This window comes from Hemitrygon akajei, chromosome 23, assembly GCF_048418815.1.
Source record: "Hemitrygon akajei chromosome 23, sHemAka1.3, whole genome shotgun sequence".
Taxonomy (NCBI): domain Eukaryota; kingdom Metazoa; phylum Chordata; class Chondrichthyes; order Myliobatiformes; family Dasyatidae; genus Hemitrygon; species Hemitrygon akajei.
Genome location: NC_133146.1, coordinates 39,273,454 through 39,300,369, shown reverse-complemented (window position 1 = coordinate 39,300,369; position 26,916 = coordinate 39,273,454). Strand labels below are relative to the sequence as shown.

Genomic DNA, 26,916 nt, shown 5'->3' with positions numbered 1-26,916 from the left:
GCCGATAAATGTGATTCTGATTCCGAATAGCGGAGCTGCTTTCAACCCCTGCTGGATCCACGTTATCAGTGAACTAATTATGCAAAGTCCTTGAGTTCTGAGGATACCAAGTGTCAATTATGTTCAAATGGGCCAACATTTTGCTGCAATTATGAAAGGAAGCTGTCAGTGGCTATATTTCATTAGGAGTTTGAGGTGGCTTGGCATGCCACCGAAGACGCTAGCAAATTTCTATAGATGTAGCATGGAGAAAATTCTAACTGGTTGCATTGCTGTCCAGCATGGAGGTACTACTGCACAAGATTAGAATAACACTGCAGAGGGTTATAAACACAGTCAGCTCCCCATGAGCACTCTCCTCCCCAGCGGAGAACATCCTCAAAAGGCGATGCCTCATTCATCATTAAGGACCCCCATCACCCAGTACATGCTCTCTTCTCATTACTGCCATCAGAGAGAAGGTACAAGAGCCTGAAGACACTCAACATTTTAGGAACAGCTTCTTCACCTCTGCCATCAGATTTCAAAATGGACAATGAACATTACCTCATTATTTTTGCTCTATTTAATTTAATTTTAAATATATTATTTCTTATTGCAATTTATAAGCTTCTTTAAAAAAATGTATTGCTCTGTACTGCTGCCACAAAACAAACTTCACAACATATGTTGATCTAGGTGAATCTTAAACCTGATTTTGACTCTGAAATGCAAGAGACCACCATCTTGATTGTACACAAACTATTGTCACCAAAGTTACCCCAATCTCCCCTACAACACGAAAACCCATCTTACTCTGTGGAACATCCTCTGCTCTGTAAATCTTTAGAATGAAAGTCACCCATCGAAGAGTGAGGCCTGCAGGAAGCAACAGGTTGCTTTCAACATCGTCCTCATCTTCATTTTGCACCTTATTCTCAACCTATTGAGCATCAAAAAAAAGAGAAAAAGTTAATAGAAAGCAGCTCTTGCAAAAAAAGAAACTTGCATGCAATTTTTGCCTCTTTCAGCATCTTCATAACATACCCCATTATGAGATGTTTCTGTGGAGAGGTGTGACACCAGAATCACCATAACCTATGAGTATTTAATAACTTGTTCAAAAGCTCTTGTCCCCCCAAATTAGTTTGATTTTATTACAACAAATCTCAGCTTGCAGTTTTATCATATATCACTCTTCCCATCACTCAGGAGTGTAACGAGTATGCCAAGCTAAAGAACAATTGGTTTGGATCCCCTTCTCTTAAGTATTCTTTGCATGTATTCCTCAGTACACAGCAGCACGTGGCTCCCAAATCACAATTAACGTAGCATCAAATTATTCCTTTTCTTTCAAGGCAATTTGTTGCTGTTGAACAACCAAAAACAATGAAAATAATCATCTAACGCATCCAAAGTGTGGGTATAGTTGCCTAGACCACTTAAAATTTAGTTGCTCTTCAGTCACACCCATCTATTGGAAGGTATAGTTATTATGGCATTTACCCTAATGACAAAGAAAAGTGCAAAATTTAGCAGTACTGCCTGTTGATCTAGGGGGGAAAAAAGTAGATTAGTGTACTAAACTGTATGCAGTATTCTGGGTGCCATCTTAAACAAACGAGTGAAAGGGGTATATCAGATTGAGGAGTTTAGTAATATCACAATATCAATTGAGCCGTTCTGAATTTCTCAATTATGTATTCCCATAGAATCTCATTTAATGCCATTCAATGCTATTTATTTACTTTTTGACATTCCCCATTCTTCTACGTACCTACTGAATGAGGGTTCCCATACTAGCACCAACTGCTAGTGGTGCTCTTATTAACAATCATTGCTACAACATTCTAATTAAATGTTGACTGTCCCTCATTACATACGAGGCTGCCTTCCCCACTCACCCACCTTTTGTCAAACCTTGTCACCAGGCAGGAAATGTCTTTGAAAGAACTTGGTCATGAGGTTCTGAGGCTCAGAGCACAATGTAAATTTATTATCAAAGTACTTATGTGTCACCATATGCTACTTTGAAATTCAATTGCTTTCAGGCACTTATAGGAAAATAAAGAAATACAATAGTGGGCATGTATTCTAAGAATTATTATCCTAAGAATTCTAATGAAAGATGATTTTGTCCTGCGGCAGAGGGGTGAGGCATACCATATTCAGATTGCCAAAAGTCACTTTGCCATGATTGATTAGTTTAGAAACTGCAGCTGCTTCTCCCATTTCCTGATGTCCAGTTTCAACTATCTTAAATATATAGTGGGAAGTTCTGTCTCCCTCCCTTTGTTTAAGGCAAGTAGCGCACATGACTATAGGGAAGGTGTGCTCTGCGCATGCTTTTAACTAAATACGTTTGTTGAATATTCAGCTTCATAGTTTCTGTGACATGGGGGAACATGAATGTTTAGTCAAACTTTTACTGTTTGTAAATAAATTATTAATATACCTACTCCCAGTCAACATTTCCTGTCTCACTTGCTGGACCTGATTCAACACTACAGATGCTTGCATTGGTGCAGGTGATAGCTCACAACCACCAGGGGTGATGTTGCAAATGTGATAAACAACCTGAGATAACTCATTGGCTAGAGACTGACTTCAAATGTTGGCACCAAACCATTACCGGAGGCTCATCTCCTGTGGCCAGGACAAATAAGCTGACTTTCATGTATCCCTTCGATCCTGTACTTGTATCTTCAGGATCATGAAGCAGGATCCATTTTCTCAAAACAGCATGTCCTGAGGATAGCAAAAAAAGTTTACGTGAAATATACTTATCCATCAGCACTCACACACTATTAAATAATGTAGCATGAAACAGAAGCAGAAAATGCATTAGGCGATGTTCACTCTGGGGAACATCAGTGCTAAAATCATCATGAAACACTGAATGGACCCCAGTTTGTACAGTTCTCAGTGCGTATTATCATCAGCATCTCAGAGAGCAGAGAGGAGAATGACACAAGAGATGCAAGATTTCAATTACGTAGAGACCAGAAAATCCTGGCTTGTTTGAAGCACAGGGGGAAGTTTGATAGAAGGTTTCAGGGAAAAAAAAATTCTTAGCATAAACAATTAAGCTGAAACTTTCCCTTGGAAATAAGGTCCAGTGTGACTGGCCAAAGAAAGAGGCACTTGAGTAAACAGTGATTTACAGTGCATTGCTCGTCAAATGATGAAAGTAGATTCGTCAATAATTCAAATACTCGTCAGAGAAACTGAAAACTACTGAAAGGCAAAAGTCTGCATCATTAAAGGAAAATTCCAGGAGAGTGGGTCAATCCTAGAGAAATGTTATAATAGAGTCATAGAATGTTGTAACCATTTCCACACCGTTCTATAAATGCTTACAGCAAGCCTTCTGGCCAATGCCATCAATGCCATAATTAAACATACAAAATGCTCATGAATCTCTGGTAATTTGTAGCAATTTATATCATTTATAGCACTTTAAATACACTGTATTTTGTCTTTTTCCCTTTCAAATTTAATGTTACTATCTAATACACACAAATGCTGGAGGACTCAGCAGGCCAAGCAGCGTCTAGGAAAGAGAGTAAACAGTCAAAAGTCCCAGTCCTAAATGGCAATAATGTCAAAGGGAAAAAGACAAAATACAATGTACATAAAGTGCTTATCAGCTTTGTGAAAGTGGATAATCAAAGCTTGCTTCTTCTTCCCCACTTCAATTTACAAAGAAGCACACAACCTACCAGGCTCATCATATACATAACCGATGTCCAGCTGAAAAACAAAATATTTAATTTTAAGTCTAATTCTTCGCTTTGAGAACAATACAGTGTTAACATCTAGGATTCACATACTTCGGACTGCACAAGCTATCAGCTCAACTTCACATGTAGGTGAACCTTACTTGCAATTTTACATCATCATGCTGATCTTACTATAGAGTTTAGCAAACTTCCCTTTCAAGTGTGAGAAGAGAATGGTTCTAATAATTGCAAGGACACTGTAATAATAATATAATAGATCATATAAAATAGACAGGACTATATGCAATTACAACAAGGGCCCAGAAATTAAACTGTGTCAAAAAGTTAATAAAAATTCATGGACAAAGTGAAACAAAAATCTGAATTTCCAATGCACAGAATAATAAGGAACACATCCTTCAGCTCAGTACTCAATCTCACACTCAATCTATCCTATATTTAAGTTTTAAAGAGGAAAAAAAAGCAAAATATCCATTTTCGTAAACAAGAGATTCTGCAGATGCTGGAAATCATGAGCAACACACACAAAAGACAGACAGTGTCGATGGAGGCGAATAAACAGTGGATTCTTTGGACCAAGACCCTTCATCAGGATTGGGAGCCTGGAGCCTTTTCTGTGTGATACCTACTTTCATAATCCCAAACTGCATGATATAAACACAACATGCTACAATTCAGTAAGTGTGAGACTTAGATCACGGTGGCATTTCTAAAGTTTAGCAGCTTTAATTGCTTGGTTTATTAATAATGCTTATAATTTAAATCTAATAGCCAAGATCCACAAGTGAAAACTCACCTTGAATTCTCCCATGAGTGAATCTGATCGCAATGAAAATGAATTGTACACCTAAAAAGAAAACAATAAATTTAAGTTGCTTCAAAAGCTCGGAAAAGTAAATTCAGGACAATTACAAATGAAACTTACTCTAATGTAGATGGATTCATCAAAGAGCTCCTCTGGTGAGCGAGTTACATTGAAGAAGAAAATCTGTTAACATAAGAACATCAGTTACAATAGGGCACATTCGAATGAATGTTGAGCTGAATTCTCAATAGCCAAACATGTATAAAATAATAATCCCAACTAAAGGGGTGTTTATCAACTGCTCTTAATATTCTGTGGGTGTGGTATTGCTTCATTATGTGCCTTGTCGTACGACATGGGTGATCATGGCCTTTCCATGACCAAGATTGTTCTTGGCAAATTTTTTCTACAGAAGTGGTTTGCCATTGCCTTCTTCTTTACAAGGCAGGTGACTGCAACAATTATCAATACTCTTCAGAGATTGTCTGGCTGGTGTCAGTGGTCACATAACCAGCCCTTGTGATATGCACCAGCTGCTCATATAACCGTCCACCACCCGCTCCCATGACTTCACGTGGTGCTGATGGGGGAGCTAAGCAAGCACTTCATGTTGTCCAAGGGTGACTGGCAAGCCAGTGGAGGGAAGGAGGGACGTATCTTCATCCCAACACCCATCAGTGGTGTCTACCTCCAACCTCCTCTCCAATATCGATATATTTGGGATCATCTATGTCTGGAAACTTAATTGGACTTGAAACGCATAAGAACTGATATTCTGCAGAGAACAGCTTGCATCCTGACATCGTCATAAAGATTTTCTACTAGCTCTTAAATAAGACCCAGTTCACTATTATAAACACAAGAGATTCTGCAGATGTTGGAAATACAGCACAACACATACGAACTGCCAGAGGAGCTTAGCAGTTCAGGCAGCAACTACCGAAAGGGTTAAACAGTCGAGGTTTCAGCCCAAGGCCCTTCATCAGGTCTGGAAAGGAAGTGGGAAGAAGCCAGAATAAGATGGGGAGGGGGGAGGGGAAGTAATGCAAGCTAGATGGTGATAGGTGAAGCCAGGTGGGTGGGTGGTAGAAGAGGGACTAACTGCAAACACAACCTAGCTTGTATTCTTTCCTCTTCCTGATGAACGGTCTTGACTATGTATTTCTTTCCATAGATGCTGCTTGACTGCCGAGTTCCTCTAGCATCTTGTATGTGTTACTCACTAACTAGTAATCTGATAAACAAGAGTTCCAACAAACATCGATGTCCAGATGAAAGTGGCCAACTTGACTGGTATCCTATAGGTTTCCTCTAAATATTTTCTCACTACACCATTGGTTCACTGTAAAGTCAACAGAATCAACCTGTTGCCTTTCTCACCAAGCCCGCTGGCAGACACTTGGAACATCAGCCAATGCCCTCTCAGTTCCACATAAATTCTCGGGTTTAAATCCTGGCGCTTAGTATTTAGTGCAGCAGTCCGGGATTTCCACATGAATAATTAAAGTGTCACAAAATAAGTTGTACATCTCAGACACCAGGGCTTTATATCATTATTATTTTGCACATGCATGGTCTCACCAATCATAGTTAGTATTGGAGGGACACATTTGAAAAGGAACAATGGGAGAATACTTCATAAGTGCTATGGGATCCTTTACCACTAAGACAGCAGGCTTGCTACAAGCCAGTCTAATTACTTGCTCCAATAAGTACAAATGCATGTAGGAAAAGATCATGCAATCTCATCAAACTGGCTTCTTCAGACTCAAGTAAAGATTTATGTACCTCATCGAAGCGGGGGTTGTTTCCTCTTCGAATCCTTGTTCGATGAGTTTCATTCCAGACAGACACTTTAACTACAGGCTTTACGTTATTACCTGGCAACTGACGCGCTGCAATTATCCTCACCCGAATCTGAAATACAGCATAGCAACTTGGGTGCAAAAGTTGTGCTTTACACTTATTGTACACACACGAAATTGTGAACAAGAATAAATCAGTTATTAGCCATTTCATTTCCAAATGGACAGCTGCTGTAAACAGTCTAAATGAACTGCTGTGTTGCAGCCTCTACACGTTTGACATTCTCACAGTTAACAGATAATAAAGCGGCAAGTGGCTCCCTGAAGACAAAATAAGATTTTATTGCCAGCAGAAAATAAATGCTATTTATACCCTTCCAAAGTACCTGGAAATCCTGAGGTTTGTTGGATAGCAACCTCTTACTTTTCTTCCTCCGGGACCTTCTCACTCCTGGAAGGGCTGGAGTACCAGGGGTTCCTGTAGTTCCTCCAGCCCCTGCTCCGCCCTCCACATCTTCTTCATCGCCTTCTCCTGCAAACAGCAAGATGCCCAGTGAGAACTCATTCATTTGCATACACCTACCCAGTGAACGTTCAGAAGGAAGCAAGTCCAACTTCTTCTGGGGACCTGCATTCTATCAAAATGCATTCATAACACAATGAACCACAACCTTGAGGTGCTCTGTAAAATGATCATTTGCACCAGGCAGCCCAACTATGAAGGCCTCTCTCTGATAATCAATGCTTTTACAATTCAATAATTTGCCGTTAACTGGGAACTCAACACAAATTCAAAGGCTACCCAAGCATCAGTTCCCTACTTAGCTTTGTGAAGATAATAGTCCAAACCAGGTAGCACTGATTGTATTTTCTATTTTTTAAACCAGTAATATTACTTGTTTCAAATGGAGATTTTGGGAGGGTTCACTCAGCATCAGCAGCACAGAAAAGCTATTAAAACCGTAAGACAGGAGCACATAGCCTAGTGAGATCACTCAGCCATTCAATCATGGCTGATTTTTCCAACTCCAATGTCCTGCCTGTTCCTTGTAACTATCAACCAATTAAGAACCTCACAATCTCTGCCCCAAGTACACCCAACATCTCGGTCTCCACAGCCTTCTGCCGTAATGAATTCCACAGATTCACCACTCTCTGGCTTAACAAGTTCCTCCTCACCAGTTAAGAGTTTTGAGAAAGCAGTGCACTCTTTCCCTTTGGGAATATAATTAAATTTTAAAAATATATTATTATGCATAATTTGTTGAAGAACCCATGAGGTGTGGAAAAAAAAATCTGTGCTTGAAACCCTTGGGAGTAAATTGGTGCATTGGGTATCACCAGCTAAATATCTAGATTCCCAGAAACGTAAGCAAGAAATATAAAATTTACCCACAGCACTTTTAAACTTCTGAATGTACTCCACGTGATCAAAGTAGCTGACACACAGAGGGAAAGTATGAAGCGAAAATTAGTTAAGAGCATGAATACCAGTATTTATGGATCTTAGGATGGGTGGATCCTGAATTGTGACATTTGTAGGAGGTTGATCACATGCCACACATAAGTGTAGTTCCTTTATCTGGAGGCTGGGCTCTTGGATTCCATACATTCCTGCTATTAGAAGCAAACTCTACATCCAGCCCCTCCATTCAAGTTTTTCTGTATCTCCTAACTTTCAATAAAGATACCCCCTCATCGTTCTGAACTCCATCAAGTACGTGCTCAAGATATCATTGCTCCTCATACGTTACATCCTTCATTCCTTGGACAATTACCGACCCACTCCAAAATTGCTCACAATATTCCAAATGCAGTCTGAACAATGCCTTAAAGCCTCAGCAGTCGTTTCTTGCTTTTATATTCTAGTTATAGCCTCTCAAGGTGAGTGGGACTGACTCAACTTGCAGGTTCACCTTGAGGGTATCTTGAACTAGGACTCTTTACACCCAATTTCTAAATATTCCCCTCATCATTTAGAAAATAGTCCATGCCTTTATTCTTCCTACCAAAGTGTATAACCCCACACAGTACACCCACATGCCATTTCTTTACCCACTCTCCCAATCCATCGAAGTCCTTCTGCAGATTCCCCATTTCTGAGACGCTTCTTGTTCTTCCAACTACCTTGGTATTACATGTAAGCATGACCACAATGCCATGAGTTTGTTCAACCACATCATTAATATCTTAAGAGAAAAGATGTAGTTGCAACACTAAACCCTGCAGAGCTCTACAGCTCACCAGCAGCCATCTTGAAAAGGACATCTTTATGCCCCCTCTTGATCTCTGCCAGTCAACCAACTCTTCTATCAATGTCAGTACCTTGCCTCTAACTCCATGGGCTCTTAACTTCTTAGAAGTTTTCATGAACCTAGACTTGTGACAATGTTAACTGCTTATTACTTCCTTTTCTTCTACTGTCCCATTTTGAAGGCAGTGATTTTAGCAGAACTGCATTTGCAGCAGTGGCTCAATTGGCTACTGAGTTTGACCATTTCAGGCCCAGTCAACTAACATGGCATGCCACACTTGGCTGTTTTTAGAAGAGTGGGAGACAGTTCAGATGTCATCGAAGCAGTTAGATTTGCTCGTATATGATAAAACACAGGTCACTGTTCACTGAAAAGCCCACTAATGAATTCTTGAAGACATCTGCACAGGAGCTGATTCATTACTTGCTCGATGAATTAGCGTAGCACTTGCAGACAGATATAGATGAAATAGGAAACATGGACAAAGGAATAACTCCAGAAATTACCACTGGTTAGATCCATTCTACCAGGACCAAGCTATAACTAACATCCTTGAAGGTTATTTAATACTGAATCTTTAAAGTCAAGACAGATGGCCAGCTAAAACAGGTTGCAGTTTTTTGTCACAGTAACAATTACAAAAAGCTCATGGTTCATTTGTATTACCAGTGACGCATCTCTCAACAGTTTTAGAGGATTGACTTGAGAACATCATCCCCAATTCACTGAGGTTTCGTGTTACATATTTTAACAGCACTGTCACATTCTCAAGTATTTCCTTGTTAAAGTTAGTCTACTGCAAGGAACAAACTTTAGGACAACAGTGAAAACTAGTTCAGACAGAATTAAGCTTAAAGTTTTAAAAATATATATAATTATGCAGCATTTTTTCAAGAGCCCATGAGACATGGAATCAAGATGATCAGTGCTTGAAAGTCTTGGGCATAAATTGATGCACTGGGTATCACTAGCTGACTTTCTAGTTTCCTAGAAATGTAGGTCAGAAATATAAAATTTTCCCACCGCACTTTTAACTTCTGAATATACTCCATGTGACCTGCTGAAATGCCACTGCCCAAAGAGAGAAATTATAAAAAGTTAAGAACAGAACCCAGGTCCTATGTCTCTCTACACCCATGACTATGTGGATAGGCACAGCTCAAATACCATCTATAAATTGGCTGATGACGCAACTGCTGTTGGCAGAATCTCAAGCGATGACAAAGAGCTATGCAGGAATGAGATGGATCAGCTGTTTGACTGCAGTTACAACAATAACAGGTCACTCAGTTCTTAGAAGTGTGAAGAGAAAAACAACTGCCATACGAAACAACACAAACTCAACATCAATAAGACCAACAAATTGATTGTGGACTTCAGAAAGGCGAAATTGAGGGAACACACACCAGTCCTCATTAAGGGGGTCCAACAGTGAGCAGTTTCAAGTTCCTGGGTGTCAACATTTCTGAAGATCCATCCTGTGCTCAACAAATTGATGAAATTATGAAGAAGGCACATCAGCAGCTTTATTTCAGGAGGAATTTGAGGAGATTTGGTACGTCACCAAAAACTCCAACAAACTTCTACACATTGATGATGAAGAGCATTCTAACTGGTTGCATCACCTTTTGGTCTGGTCTGCACAGTATCAGAAAAGAAAACTGAAGAGGGTTGTAAACTCAGCCAGCTCCATCATGGGCATTAACCACCTCAGCATTAAGGACATCTTCAAAAGGCGATGACTCAAATAGGCAGCATCCATCACCAAGGGCCCCCGTCACCCAAGCTTCTTATTGCTACTATCAGATAAGTTGTACAGGAGCCCAAAGACACACACTCAATATTTTAGGACCAGCATCTCCCCCACCACCTTCAGATACCTGAATGGACAATGAACCCATGAATACCACTGTGGTGAACTACATATAGCTGTCTGGACACGCCCCCCCCCCCCCCCCGCTGACTGCTCCTGTGGCTCCTCCCACAGACCCCTGTATAAAGGCGATTGGAGGCACTGCTCCTCCCTCAGTCTCCAGGATGTTGTGTGATGGTCTCTTGCTGCTGATAGTGCTCTCTTCCAGCTAATAAAAGCCTATCTCTCGCCTCACGTCTCCAAGAGTTATTGATGATGCATCAACTACCTCACTATTTTTGCTTTACTTATTTAATATGATTTGCTGCTGCAAAACCACAAATCTCACAACATTCGTCAGTGACATTAAACCTGATTCTGAGAAGCAGTGCCAGCATTGGTGGATCTCAGCATGAGTAAAATGAGTAGAGCATGAATTGTGACATGCCATACAGAGTTCCAAGAATGCACTGCTTTCTCAAATATCTTCAAATTAACTAATGTCAAAAGCCTTGTTCTCGCTTTCCAAGATCTTAATTGAAAGAATAACAAAAAAAAGTTTACTGATTAAGTGAAGTGTAACCAAACTGTATAAAGAACACCTAGAGCTGCCCAAATACATAAAATAACATCTCCACTGTTACTTTTGAAACTAGAATTTTTAGTCACTGGTCCATTCCATAAGCTTGCTGTCATAACAAGCATGCTTATAATTGATCAGTTATGTATAATGTATCCCAATCCTAAAATATACTGCCTGACAAAGGGTCTCGGCCCGAAACATTTCCACCAGCATTTTGGTGTGTGTTGTTTGAATTTCCAGCATCTGCAGATTTCCTCTTGTTTGCTCCTAAAATATACTTTAAAGTTTCAGCATCAGAATCAGGTTTATTATCACCGTCACAAGATTTAGGCTAGGTCCGGAACAACGTGCCACCCAGATATGCTTCCTACCTGCTTATTAGCAAATAAAGAGTGTACTACAAATGGTACATTACCGCAAGCAATGTCATTAAGTAGAACGAAAACCATATGTCTCAATATTAATTCTGGATTTTTCAGTTATAATATTGAAACAAGATGATGCCATCTCTCCATTTCTCTCATTCCTGTAGCCCTCACATGATCATTGGGAAGTCAAAGGTCCACCATCTTCAACAGCAAGGTAAGTCAGCATTTACTGATTTTCCAAAAGGCCACAAGTCATAGAAACAGATTTAGGCCATTTGGCCCATTGAGTCTACTCCACCATTTGATCATGGCTGATTTAGTTTTCCTCTCAACCCCATTCTCCTACCTTCCTCCCATAAACTTCAATGCTCTTACAAGTCAAATCCCATCAACCTCCGCATTAAATATACCCAATCACTTGGCCTCCACAGCCATTTGAGGCAATGAATTCCACAGATTCATCACCCTCCGGCTGAAGAAATTCCTACTCATCTTTGTTCTAATGAGGTATCCTTCTATTCTGGGGCTGTGCTCTGGTTCTAGACTCTCCCACTATTGGAAACATCCTCTCGACATGCACTCTCTCTAAGCATTTCAATCTTCAATAGATTTTAGTGAGATCCTCCTCATTTTTCTAAACTACAGTGAGTACAGGCCCACAAGTAGCAAAATGCTCCCCTTCTCATTGTGGAGGAGGATGGTGAAGGCCTTCCTAATTAATTCTGATATGCTGCCAACTAAAAGTATAATGCCATACACTTCCAGGAAGTCTGGGCACATCTTGTCCCACAGCCAAGTACAATTTGGCTAACCACAAAACTTGTTTTTCTGAGACTTCTATTCACTTCAAAAGGAGTGGATAGAGCTTGTTAGATCCTCCTGGGTAAATGCCTGTTTTCAGTCTCTGCCTCATGATCTAACACCTCTGAGATGGAGGATGCGAAGTTTTGTGCTGTCTATGGCCTTCCCTTCATCCAGGAATGCCGAGGATTAGCAGATTCTGTGTCTCCATGCTTGCCTGTTACTGCATTTCCTTGCCTTAACACTAAGTCAGAGTTCCTTCTGATAAATCATACCCACTCTAGATCACAGATGATCAAAAACAGCTTCTACATGCTTTCCGGGGAGTTAATGCTATTCTGTCAGACCTTCCTCACCTTCTAAACATGCTTGACTGGGAATACTTCTCAGCTGTTTTTCCATGAAAGCCAGGGAATTCAGGAAATAAAGAGGTGACATGTTTACATCAATAAAAAGTGTTAGCAGCCTTGAGACACAAAGGTGGCTAAATTCTTAGGGCTTGAACAACTGTATCGTGGGATATTTTGGGAAGCACAGGAACAAGTTGCTGGACAGCATGGCAGGGGGCTCCTTAGCCAGAGCCAGGCCAGATACCAGAAGACTGGAATGGGGCTAATATTGTATGTTTAAGGGTTCTGAGGACAATACTGGGAACTGCAGGCCAGTAGTGGGAAGGTAAGGTTGCTGGAGGGGATTCTGATGGGCAGTTTCTATCTGCATTAGAGATTGTCAGCAGTGACTTTGTGCAGGGGTACTGGTACCTCAGATTTCTTTTCAGTTTTTTTGATGGAGGTGGACAAGAGGATTGACTAAGGCAGGGCAGTAGATTATGTCTGTGTGGAGTTTGAGAAGGCCCTGCATGGAGGACTGGTGTGAAAGATGAGATCACAATGGGATTCCAGGGGGAGCTAGCCTGTGATAGTGGAGAGCTGTTTTACAGAATGGAGACCCGTGACCTGTGGTGTGTTGCTGTGTTGCCTGCTGTTTGTCTATACAAATCAATGATTTAGATGGAAAAGTGGGTTGCATGATTAGCATGTTTGCTACTGGCACCAAAATTAGTGCAGTGGACAGTGAATGTGTTTGTCTAGAGCAGGGCCTCCCAACCTGGGGTCCATGGACCCCTCGGTTAATGGGAAGGTTCCAAGGCATTAAAAAAGGTTGGGCACCCCTGACCTAAAGTTACAAAGAGCCTGGATCAACTGGGAGACTTGACAAAGGAATGGCAGATTGAATTCAACTTAGTCAAGTGTAAAGTAATCTATTTTAGGAAGCTAAACTGTATACACATTAAATGTCAGGGCTCCGGGGAGCATTGTAGATCAGAAGGACCTGGGTGCACAAGTACATAGGCCACCAAAAGTGCCGACATGGATAGAAAAGGACATTAAGGCTGCATTTGCCATGCTTGCATTCACCAGACAGGCACTGAGCACGATGGCTGGGCGTTGTTACAATCTACAGGACGTTGGTGAGACTGCATTCGGATTTCCATTCTATAGGAAGGATGTGATTAAACCAGAAAGGGTGTAGAAAGGATTCGCATGATGTTGCCTGGATTGTGAGGCTTGAATTACAAGGTGAGAAATGGATTGGATGGTGCCTCTTCATTTCTCTTGGAGCAAAGGGGCTGATTACCCCTCTTGAAGGGGAGGGGGACATAAAGCTATAAGGTGTATAAATAAAAGCTAGAGACAGACTTGAGCTATAGGGGAAAGATTGAAAGGAGACCATAATAAACAAATTTTTCCCTAACAATCAGTGTGGTGAAAGTATAGGAGGTGCCAAGGGAGAAGTTGTAGAAACAGTGATGGATGGGAAAGGTTTGTAAAGCTATGGGCCAAATGCAGACAAGTGGTACTAGATCGGGAAGGCATCCTAGGGCCTGCTTCCATATTGTATAACTCTGACTCTGACGTCACTGGCAAAACTCCTGGCTATCACTTATCCTGTGTTACACAGTGGCTCAGAACTCTCACAAGCTATTTTTCTATTTTATCAGTGACTCAGTCAAAGATGCACTTTGGTCTGCTCAAAATTTAGTCTTATGCTAGTGCCCACAAACAACTGTGGTCCAGAGGAACATCCCTAGCTGCAGGAGCACATATCGATGGATGCACTGGGCCTTGGAACAGACAGGAATATTGACACCACTGAACACTAAGGGCTGAGCCTGTTTATTGCACAAGTGAAGCATGGGAGACACTTATTTAAAAATGAAACATTAGAGCTGTTGATAAGTGAACATAATGAGTTGCTTCGTATAAAATATGGAGTTAATGATATACATCAATTGCATTTATTTTTTTAATAGGAAAAACTTTTGTTTTGGAAAACACTTTCTGGAAAGGCTAAACAGGAAAAAGAAAAAACATGTTCTGGTCTGCATGTTCTTAAAAATTAAACTAATAGTGTTTAAGAAATAGTACATAAACATTACATCGATGAATGTGAATAGCATTACATGACCAAGACTACAGAGTAAAGCTTTAATCCCTCTGCAGTCTTTGTAGGGGTGGAAAATTAATGCACCTGCAATTAATCCAGTTTAAATGTTGATACAGAAATCCCAGCATTACTGGCTGTGTCTTTAAAACTACCAAAGCAGACATTAATCAGCCTGTCAATAAAAATAAATCATTTATTTATTCACAGATGCAGGTTGGTAACAGGCCCTGCCAACCCAACGGGTTTGCACTGCCCAATTACACCCACGTGACTAATTAACCTACCACCACCTTCTTTGGAAGTGGGAGGAAACCCACACAGTTGTGGGTTTGCAAATAAATATCACAGGTGCTGAAAACCACTGTACACTGAGCATATTGTATACCTAAATTCAGATTGGAGTCTATTTTGGTGAAACTTCCAATCTGGAGGAGACAATTGTGCCTAATGGTGACTAATTTGCTTGCATCTTCAAAAACAGCTCTATTTCCATCTTTAATATCTCTATTTTTCCCTTCCAGGGTTCTCTTGAAGACCCTGACCTGGAGTTAAATGTTGACTTTGGTTCTTTGCGGGAATTGGAAAAGCTCTCGCGGTTTCGTGACTGGCCGTTCGTTATTCAATATGCCAAGGATGTGGCCTAAGAGATTAGCTCCCCTTCAGAGTTCCGGGATCTCGTGGCTCTGGAGACGGGCCGACCGGGTCTCTCTGCAGGAATTCAGTGTGTTGTGGGAGACGGAAGATCGAAAGCAGCAAGCTGGCTGCTGACTGTGTGCCCAGAGACCCAAGTACTTTGGGCACAGAGCTCGGAAAAAGCGACGCAACAGACTTTTAACATTGTAAATCAGCGAGTTGTTTGTTATGTCTCCCCTTTCGTTGTTAAATGAAGACACCTCTTTCTCCCTTATTAGGGAAAGAGAGAGAGCCCGTGGTATGTTGAATACAGTGTGAATGAGCTTTTGGGGTATTGTGTCTTTGCTGGTGTTTTGCTGCAAACTTGAGTGCTCGATGGTGGGTGCTGACTATTTCTTTTGCTGGCGAGAAAGGGGAGCTGGGAGAGTGACTTTGGGGTTCTAACATTTAACTGTCATTCATTCTTTGGGGCACTCCTCTGTTTTCGTGGATGGTTGCAAAGAAAAAGTATTTCAGGATGTTTGTTGTATACATTTCTCTGACATTAGATGTACCTATTAAAACCTTTGATTGGAACCAGAACATTAAACATTAGTTTTGACAATCATGCCTAATGATATTTTTAAACCAAAGAACATGCCAGTGAAGTTAGAATTTAAATGTAACCCTCAAAATCATTGAACCTTCAAATTCCAGATGAAAGGTTAAGACATATTGTTATTTCAGACACTTTACAAGTCGAGGGATTTATGTTATATTTATCAGCTAAAACAATTCCCATCATGCATGAACAGATAGAAATTAACAGATCTGAGGAACTATTAATAAAACTTCAAACTGAAGATTTTTCCCCCATAAATTATATTCTGCCATCTTAGTTTAAAACCAAGCATCCACAATTCTTGTTGAAGGCCAAGATCATTGGACAGGTCAAATGGATTGAATGCTGAAACATTCAAATGGAATAAAAAGTAAACAGAAAACTCGACAAACAATGAAGCCTTACCATCTGCACCTGTTTCCTGCGCACCGGAATCTCCAGCGTCAGACTGGTTAGGTGGTCCTGATCCAGCAGGCGGTTCATAATTGGCCACCAAGTTTATTGTTGCCTTGAATTAAAAAAAAACTAAAATGATCATCTGTGGGTCATTATTTAAAAATGAAGCAAAGCTAAAATTCATACTTTGCATTCTGAAAACTATGCTCAGTGACAGAACAGTTTGTGCATAGAAGGAAACTAAAATAACCAGACCTACTGATAATTGCTTTGTAAGTAGCTCCTGCTTTTGGTTTCCAGCAGATAGGTCAAGCCTGGTACTGGCTATCCAAGCTTGACTCATTTGCTCTTCAATTCCATTGATACTGTGCCTTGCTTGCTACTATTTCAGAGTGGAGTTTTACTGGGCTCTTGATCCTGGAGTCCAAAAACTTACCACAGGCCACATCTCTAAAAGGAAAAGCTATCTATTGGGGCTGTACACTGCCGCGCAAAGAACCTGGCATATATCCCTGTGAACTGTTCAAGCTTCAGCAGCAAATGAAACAGCGGTCACATTGCAAGCCTCAGGGTGGCATGAAGCACAAAGATTGTCCGAGAGGAATGGGGCAAATGGTGCAGCCACTTGCCAAGAGCCAAGGACCAGGTCTGTGACCTAGTCAGACTGGGAACTCAAAAGAAGCTGCCTCACTTGTCAGATGCAATGGAAGCCTCCTTCTCCCTCCTTTTCCATATGGATTGGATTCATTCTGGGGAGATATCCATGGTAAGAAGCTCAAATGGAGAGCAAAAACATGAGGGAGACAGTGCAAGCAGAAACAAATCTCCAGGCAGCTGAGTTCTCTGCAGCTAAACATGGAGGATGGCAGCTTAAACTGTATCCATTGTAAAACGAGGAGGGGAATAGGAGGATTTAGGTGGTCCAGAACTCTGCCTAGTTTTACCGTGGCCTCTCTCCCACTGTTAAGCAGGGTTCAGCACTTGGCCTTGCTTCTTAATACTGACCAGTCACACCAATTCTCCCACAGCAGCCCTGCCTTGGTGGCTAAATTCACAGAGATCCCATTCGTCATTCCTTTGCTGTGGGACGGCTTCAGCCAGGCACATGGCACAGCAAAACCATCAGTAATCTTGATTTAAACAAGTCATTATAGCATTTCTATGGAGCTTCCATTATTTGTTATTTCATTTAGAGACAGTGTAAAGCAGGTCCTTCCAGCCCTATGAACTGCACTGCCCAGCAACCCATGATTTAACCCTAACCCAATCACAGGACAATTTACAATGTCCAATTGACCTACTAACCAGCATGCAACTGGACTGTGGGAGGAAATCGCAGCACCCGGAGGAAACCCATGTGCTCACAGTAAGGATGCACAGCCTTCCTACAGAGGACACAGGAATTGAACTCCAAACTCTGACACCCTGAGCTCTAAAAGCATTGTGCTAACCACTACGCTACTGTAGCACTATGAAAAAATGTTTCTAGCGGTAGTTGGCTGCCCAGACCCTGTGCCTGCACTGTGAGCACGACAAGCAGTGTGCTCACGCTTGTGAACTGAGTCAGAGCACGGAGGCCTCCGCTGGTCAGGATGGACGACGGACATTATGCCCTAGCTGTCTAGATATGCAAGCCAGGGCAGTACAATATGGAGAGCAAGCTATTGCCCACGTAGCAGTCTCCCCAGTGGAAGAAATTTTGTTACTAGCTAGATACTAAGGGGTTAAAGAGTTTTTTCTTCACAGCAGCCTTAAACTGCTCCAGGAGGGCTGCTAAATGACTAACTAGCCTGAGAAGGAGTAATCAAAGCTTAGTCACATGATACTCTGTTTTTCTTTAGTTATACTGTGTAATTGTACTTGCTTCAAGGCTGCAGGCAGAAGTAGCCTTTGAATAGATAAGGAAATAGTAACCTAATCATACTTTTTTTCTGTATTGCGCTAAGACAAGATTATTGAGTAAAGGAGTTATCTGCTTGTATGCTATATTTCACAATCATGCTTGGAAGCTTTTAACAACATACACTATGTCTATATAATGAGAAAAGTCTATGTACGCAGGAGAGTCTCAAGAATTCTGCTTTAAGAGGTTGAGCTCTCCATGCTGCGCATCACGCTACAACAAAGGCTTTCTAAGGCAATCTCCCTTCGTGTCCGCGTAATATCTTTTCCGCAACACCCCCTCTCCACACACTGGGTGAGCCCAAAGGAATGGCATTGATTGTCACAGCAGCATCGCAGGAGCTGCCAGTGTTGAACTCAAAATAGGTCTGCCTTAGGGACTCCAGCTCTAGACTTTTGCCCTTGGGGTTTACTCCTGAAACCTTCCCCGTGAGTGGGCATAGAGGAGGTTTGAGATCAGAGGTTTCCCTTCTAGATGAGCTGCCAACCACGTCTGATGAGCCCCATTAGTCTGAAGTAACTGGTTTTAAAGCACAAGTAACCCACTTTAGTCCCTCCTCTTGTCAGTAGAAATGGTTCCGCTAGGCTTAGCAGCTATGCCACACATGAAAGCCAGGAGATGGACTTGATTGCCAGAGGCGGACATGGTTGTCAGAAGCTATTTGAGGTGCATGCCATTGGGAGCATTTAATAGGCAGTGGGAGCTCTGACTATGACAACCTTAAGGAGTCAGACTAATGAAGCATGTGAGAAGGCCTTTTTGGCCCAACTGATTATGATATCCACCAAGCTAATCCCATCTGCCCTCTGAACACCACCTATAACTATATTTATCCAGATGTTTTTTTAATTCCTGTTGTACATCCCTCATCCACCATCTCTGACAGCTCATTCCTTATACGCACCACCTCTTTATGAATAAGTTGCCCCTCAGGTCCCAATAAAATCTGTCAACTCCCACCTCAAGCCTCCTCCCTCTAATTTTAAGTATGCCCTGTGAAAAAAAGAATACGTGCATTCACCCAATGCCCCTTAATTCTATACACTTTCTAAGGTCAACCCTAATCTCCTATGCTTTAAGGAATAACATGCTAGTCTGCTCAAAATCTCCCTACATCTCAGACCCTTAAGTCCTGGCAGCATCCTCCTAAATCTCTGCACTCTTTCCAATTTAATTTTGCTTTTCTTCCAATACTGAGTGCAGTCTCACCTTCTTGTACAGCTGCAAACATAACATCAAACTCCTACACTCAATGCCCTGACTGAGGGTTAGCATACCACCATGCCAGTGAACCATCACTGAAAGCTAAATCACAACTAGACTTTCTTGTAGACTGCCCTATTTACCTGTGATCTACCTGTACTCCTAGGGTCCCTCAGTAGCCTGGCTTGACCATTCTCTGTGCAAGTTCTACTCTGGTTTGACTTCCTCAGATGCAACACCTCATACTTGTCTGAAGTGAGTGCCATTTGCCAATTCTCGGCTCACTTACCTTGTAATTTCTGATCTCCTTCTTTACTGTTTTTGATAACCTTCATGTCCCCAGTGGTAAGTGAGGTAGGGTCCATATGGCTTAGCATCCAGAGTCAAAAGAAATCTACAGCTTTGATACTTTAATTGATCTTGTCTGAATGACAGCTGATAATGATTTTCTCTTTGTACCATGGAGATCATTGTGACTGGCTGCATCACCATTTTGTATGGCGTGGGAGCTGCTGCACAAGATCGAAGTAAGCTGCAGAAACTTATAAAATTAGTCAGCTCCACCTTGGGTACCAGCCTCCATAGTATCCAAAACATCTTCAAGGATTGCCCATCATTTAGGATCCCTACCACCCAGGACATGTGCTTTTCATTGTTACCATCAAGGAGGTACAGAAACCTGAAGGCAGACACTCAGTAATTCAGGAACTACTTCTTCCTTTCTGCCATCCGATTTTCCAATTTCTAAATAGACATTGAACTCATGAACACTGCCTCACAACTCACTAAAAATTTTTTTGCACTACTTAACTTATGTAATGGATGTAACCTGTATATACTTACTGTAATACGGTTTTCCCTCTATATTTATCATGTTTCTTAATTGTACCAATGGCGTAAAATTAACAAATTTCATGACTTATGCCAATGATATTAAACTCATTTCTGCTTTCAATGGCCTTGAACAGTCTAGCTCAAAATCTTAACTACGCCCTGGAGTGGAAAAGCTGCAAGATGAAATTCTTCACTGCATTTATCCAATTAAATCTCAAAAGCTTCAATTGTTTCCTTGTTCAATCTTCCATATGAATTGCATACAGGTCTAATCAAACACAAGCTATTCTATTTAATTTAGCTTGCCTTCTGGTGAATTTTGTGTTTATTCCAATTATTGCATTGTTTTTAAGAAATGTGATTTGTAAAGACAGATCTCCAAAAATTCTAGTTTCACATTACCGTAACTGATTTAGATAATTCACAAAGAAAGATGATCATGCTCTCACTAGTGGTAATAATCAGTGCTTCTTTTCCCAAATCCTTTACACTTTTCAATTAATCTATTGAAGTAGAAAACTGAACATTCTAAAAACAAAGTAGAAGGACCCAAATTGCTCATTTAAGCTCTGATTTATTTTGGTTACAGCTAAAGTACAATATACTGTAAATTCAGCCTTTGAATTATCATGAAACATTAATGCAGATGGAGTATTTTATCAATAGATTGGCATACTGCATGTATTCAGTAACTCCATGCTCTTGCAAGTGGTTACACAACTGTTTGCAAAAACAAATGGGGATTGTTTTAAATTGCCACCTCACAACATCATTAACTGATCACACAATTCAGTTAACTGAATTCTTGCTGTAATAATACACAGCCATGAATACAGGTGACCCCCAGTTTCAAAAAGACATTTTAAAAACTTTTCTTCATGTCCAGTTAAAAAGCAAACTGCATGAAATTTCAATGAAAATCCAACCAACCATTAAACACCCAAAGAATTATTATTGCTCTGGATTAATTAAATACAAATCCTACTAAATCTTGAGTTTCTGTAGCATGCAATGGAAATTACAAACTGCTTGTCTAACTTTATTACTCCTCCTTTTCCCCAACTGTGATTCCCCTCTCCCTGCCACCTTCCCTCTCTCAGTCCACAACAGAGATCCATACTAGAATCAGGTTTATGTCATGAAATGTGTTTTTTTTTGTGGAAGTGCAAAACATAAGGTTACTACAGCACCCTGCCAAAGTCTTAGATATATAGCTATGGTGCCTATGTGCCAAAGACTTTTACACAGTACTGTAGTTGTTATGCCTCTAGAGGCACTGTTCATTTTGTAGGCACTTCATTTTGTACAAACATCACTTGCTGTTCGTAAGCTGTTTTTATACATCATTTCCCGCACAGGTTAATTTGGATTTTGACTTCGAGCAAACATAGCTGAAAGACATGCATCTCCATTCCACTCTTTATTTGCTCCTGCGAGTCTTAAGATTGGCAAACATTTGGTAGATGTACTTTGAAGGAAGTATTATGTTTATCATTACTGGCCATCGTTGCACTACGAGTTCACTCTAGTCAATGGCATAGCCATAGAATGTTACATGTGTGTGACTTTAATGCTGATCCCCCGCAACTGCATTCTAGCTGCCATTGCTTAAACACGTGCCTGTGAGCATCTGTGCTTTATCTCGATTTATTTTGTGCATCCGTTAGCCAGATGAGTTCTAAGGAATTAGAAAAGCCTAAAAGAGCTCGTAAGGGTGTTACACAGCGTTAAACTAGACATAATAAAGCGTTTTGATCGTGGTGAATGAAGTAAGGACACAGTCCACTCGTTGAACTTGCCTGTGTCCATGATTCGTGCTACTTATACGCAGAGAGAAAGAACCTTGAAAGCTGCTGATGTTACTGTTGGTTCTGCTCATTGCAAAGTGGTCTCTCTTAGTCAGCATCCAATAACAGATAAAATGGAAAGTCTATTGCTTGAGTGGATTGATGGGTGTACAAAGCATAGTGTTCCGTTAAGTTACCTTATCCTTAAGGAGAAATCAGTCACTTTTTAATAAGCTGAAACTGAAAGCACTGGATGATGGTAATGAAAGTGTTGCGAAAGTGGAATTTAAAGGTAGTCATGGGTGGTTTGATCCGTTTCTGAGGCGAGGGCAGCTTCATAGCTTAAAGGTTACTGGAGAGAGTGCTTCTGCTGAGAGAGCTTCCACTATGCTAGTAGCACTACGTAGTGAGATTTTCGCTACACTAGACAGTGCTGCAATGATTGCAGAAAAGTATTTCTACTTTATATAGGCTGTGTATTTATCATATCATTCCTGCTTTTACTATATGTTGCTGTCACTTTAAGTTTTATGTGTTATTTGGCATGGAGTGGGGCTGTGATTCAAAGAAGCCCGGGGAGATCGAAGGAGGATCAGCTAAGGGGAAACTGTGAACTCCAACTTGTGCACGTTAGACTGCTTCATTAAACTGGGCCCCTTTTTTTTTGTTTTTCCTTTACTAACCCTTTAATCAAATTAAGAATTATAAAGCTAAATCTTTTACTGTATGCAGTGTACTATCTGGTATGTTGTGGTACTTATTTGTAACGGGAACAAACCAGGCAGAGGTTCACACAAACAGGGGATGTGGGGGGCTTGCACTTCAATCTCCCACGTTTGGTGGGGCTGAGCTCGTCTTCCCTAGGCTTATGCAGCTGACAGAACCAGAGTGGAACACTTTCCTGCCAAATTTTTATCTGACCCTCCTCCTGAACTTGTCACCTCTGCTTCAGATTTAAACCAAAAGCAAGATGAACCTTCATTTAAGTTGGAAGGTGAGAAGTGCCCAAAGTCACCTAATTTGGAAACACGTGGATGTTCAGCACTTAACTTGAGCAGACAAGGGCTGAACAGCGCACGAAGTGCATCAGTGGCTCACCTTTCAACAGCAGCTACCACAGATGCAAATGCACAGCCCTCGCTGCACCAGACAAATCACCACTGCACAATAGTCTGAGTGAGATGCCAAGACTGGCCAGAGAAACCCCCGAGGCAGAGCCAGTCCAAAAGTGGACAAGACAGTCATCTGGAGAGTGGTGGAGAATCTGGGGAGGGCAGCACACAGATCTGGAGAAGCAGTAACAATGTACTGCAGAACACAGATGGACACACGGTGTAGCAAGCACCAGTGGTCTCCAGGACACTGAGCCAAGAACCTATTGACGCTCAAGATGAATTAGACCCAGGTATAGCTGTAAATTCAGGGCCAGCACCTTGGGCTTCTGGTTCCAGCACACCTGCAGCAGAGCAAGACAAGGAGGCAGCTGAGCATCCATCAGATGTAGCTAATTCTCTGTACACTCTAAAGATGTTCTGGTATGTCAGAAGTTACTGAGGCTGAGCTGGTGAATTTATCATGGAGTCAACAGGAGGGAAGTTCTGCTCATTCTCGCCAATTCCCATTGACTGCAACCATTATTCCCAACAGGGATGAAACCAACTACTGGAGCTGCACGTGGTCGCCCACATCTTAAGGACGTAGCTGACAAAATTCCCCCCACTTGTCTCTTTTGCTGAGATTCTCCTGTTGCTTGGCAGAGACAACAGCTGTGCACATCAGGTACACGAACAGCAGAAAAGTCGGCATGTTGCACCCTGTTCCCAATGACTGGACCGAGGCTGGGTCATAATGGGCGAAGTCTGCCTCGATGGTGCTCATCAGCCCACTTACAGCACATTTACGCCTAACGTTCTGGAGAACGGGCGCCCAAGTAATTTCAGAACCAGTGAGAGTGGTATCTATGTGAATAAGATGATCATAGGAGAATCCAAAAACAGCCTTTGCTGTGGTTGGCTTATTTGTAAGCAGCCTCTCAGCACAGTAAAAAATAGGGAAAAAGTTAGAATCCTCCTTGTTGTACAAAGACAGATGTATGCAGGAATGCAGTGCATCACAAAGTAGGAATCTCTCCCAATCCAATGTTACCTTAGTGCACTCTGTTACTTCTGGACTCTGAGGGGCTACAGTGAGCTGGAGGACATATTATGAGAGCACAAGTCACTTCAGCGGTATCTCAGACAATTGTCATTCTGGGTGAGAACCATGTCACCAGCCTGCTCATTAGATATTATCACAAGCAAGTATGTAATCAAGGATGACTTCTTCGAAGTGAGAATATTTTAAAGACTGCAGTAAAACTTTTTAAGACCAGTCTCTGAGACTGTCCTTTTTTTTGCCAAAGACTTAGTGAAATGATCATTTGACCTTTAATTTCAGCAGTTAAAGTTGTCACCTTATGGAAGTCAGATGGGAAATGTTCTGCCCTTAGAGGCGCTGTTCATTTTGTACAAACATCACTTCCTGCTTGCAAGCTCATTTTTTTTGCATCTTTTTCGGCATGGGTTCATTTGGATTTCAACTTGGAGCAAACACGGTAGAAAGAAATTCATGTCCATCCACTCTTTATTTGCCGTTTAGTTAGCAATATCTGAGTCTTAAAGTTTTAAGCTCTCTTAATATTGGCAAAGATATGGTAGATGTACTTTGAAGGAAGTATTATGTTTATTGTTTATCCACTATTAAGCTATTGTTCCACTACGAGTTCGCTCTAGTCAATGGCATGGCTATAGAATGTTGCATGTGCGTATTAGCTTGTTTAACACTGATTGTGAGAATAATTGATAATAATAGTAAACTTCGGTGCACAACCATTCTGTATTGAATCCAATACATATTTTACTTAACTTTCTGCAATTTCGCAGAGTTTTCTCATTAAAAACCCTGAAGAAAGCATCCAGCTCAGGTGATTTTTGAGAAAGTGTTTAACTCCCTACCTAGCTTTGTACTTAGTGCTCGGTGAGGGCAATATTTGAAATACTAAAAGAGCTAGAACTGAAGGGAAGTATGCAAGATAACCATTTGAAATTAATGTACAGTATATAGCAATGTGTACATTATCATTCATCACCAACTACCCTCATAATTTTTGGCCCAAGCAATGAAGTCTTGCCCAGATAGACTGAGAATCTAAACTTTAGCGTGTCCAATTTTAAACTCTGGTGCACAGATCTGAATTGGCAAACTAGTCTTTATAACTCTCATTCATATGAGTTAGGACACTCAAAAATAATTTTATTGAGGAATTGTTCAATAGCCACCCTAGAAAAACAAAGGATGTAATAACATATTCTTACCCAATGGTGGCCTTAGTAAACAGAAGCTGCATATGAAGGGCTCAAAATTTACTTACCCCAATTGCCTGTTTCTTTTCACTGAGTAAAGGGATATTCTTCAAAGGCAATGTTTTTTGACCACTTGAAAGGTCTCTCAAGGATATTGTTGCAGAACCAATAAACCTAGAAGAGATAAAAATTAAATGCTATTACGTTAAACCCTGATATTCCAGCAATTAAATACACTTGAAACTAACAACTCTGCAATTAAATTAGCTTGACAATATCTCTAAAATGCAACGTTCAGAGTCATCCCTTCCCCGCGGCAGTATCTGGTGTCTTCCATTAATGAAAACTTTACTCTCCCTTACTCAGTGTTAAGTAAACTTAAGTAAGTTTACTTAGTTTAAGTAAATCATAACTCATCTCTTCAAATAAAAAAAAGTTACAACTGGCCTAATCAGGCATTGTTATATACAAGATGTACAACAGCACCTTTAAGAGTGATGAGCACCAAGCAATCCCAAAATGAAACACAGCCATTACTAGCCATCTCAAAACTCATCAGCAGTGATTTTGTTCCAATGACAAGTCAGTATTTCTAAACAGAAACTCAGTTTAGAACATCTTGCTGGATGTCGTAGTAATGACTAAAGAACGAAATAACACATACCGGTAATAATATCTTTTCACTCAGTACTTTAGGATTTTTATGCCCACACAACTGTTCTCTAATCTCTGGCACAGCCTTTTCCCCTTAAACTTAAAAGTACATGAAATGGAATTTTCATACAGTGTATTTCAGTGACTTTCATATAGATTGTGCAGCAGTAGAAACTACAAGCAGTTTCAAAATCCTGGGAGTGCACATCTCACATAACCTCTCATGGTCCCAGAATACATTCTACACAATCAGAAAACCTTACTGTGGTGAACTACATATACCTGTCTGGACACGCCCCCCCCCCCCCCCCTACTGACTGCTCCTGTGGCTCCTCCCACAGACCCCGGTATAAAAGTGATTGAGGCCTGAGCCCAGCCCTCAGTCTCCTGGATGTAGCATGGTGGTCAATTGCTGCTTGTTCTTTCTTCTAGTCAATAAAAACCGATATCTCGCCTCACGTCTCAGAGTTATTGATGGTGTATCACTTACGAATGCCTCTATTTTCTGAGGAGGCTGAAGAGAGCTGGACTATGTGCATCCATGTTCCCATTATGTACAATAGCAGAAGACAGCATCCCAACAAGCTACATCACTGCTAGGTACAGAAACTGCACCGCAGGACGGGAAAGCTCTAAAACAGGTGGTCAAAAATGGCCCAATGTGATGACAGCTGCCTACCTACCATTATTGGAGTACAAAAGTATAAATTTACCAAAACTATGAAGTCAGTTTTGAAACTTGCTATTTGCTATGCATGTATCTTAAGAATGTAGAAGACAATGATGTGTTAATGAGAAGTAGCTAAGAGATATAGATTAGAACATAATTAAGTCATATAATCCTAGGACTATTTGCTATGCATGTACCCAATTTGGTAGGAGACTGAAATCTTAAAAATGTAGAAGACAATGGTATGTTAATGAG

At 41.0% G+C, this 26,916-nt stretch overlaps 1 protein-coding gene across 3 annotated transcripts in view; it reads right to left on the bottom strand.

Moving 5' to 3' along the window:
• Positions 1-26,916, bottom strand: part of LOC140715373 (myoferlin-like) — a 276,005-nt gene that overhangs the window by 201,686 nt on the left and 47,403 nt on the right. For all 3 annotated transcript variants that reach the window (XM_073027462.1, XM_073027463.1, XM_073027464.1), the window contains exons 4-12: positions 25,406-25,511; positions 16,279-16,381; positions 6,719-6,864; positions 6,316-6,444; positions 4,648-4,710; positions 4,519-4,569; positions 3,702-3,732; positions 2,612-2,727; positions 796-922 (exon numbers count right to left, since the gene is read on the bottom strand). In XM_073027462.1, coding sequence (XP_072883563.1) covers positions 796-922; positions 2,612-2,727; positions 3,702-3,732; positions 4,519-4,569; positions 4,648-4,710; positions 6,316-6,444; positions 6,719-6,864; positions 16,279-16,381; positions 25,406-25,511 — 872 coding nt within the window. The remainder of the gene's footprint in view (positions 1-795; positions 923-2,611; positions 2,728-3,701; positions 3,733-4,518; positions 4,570-4,647; positions 4,711-6,315; positions 6,445-6,718; positions 6,865-16,278; positions 16,382-25,405; positions 25,512-26,916) is intronic.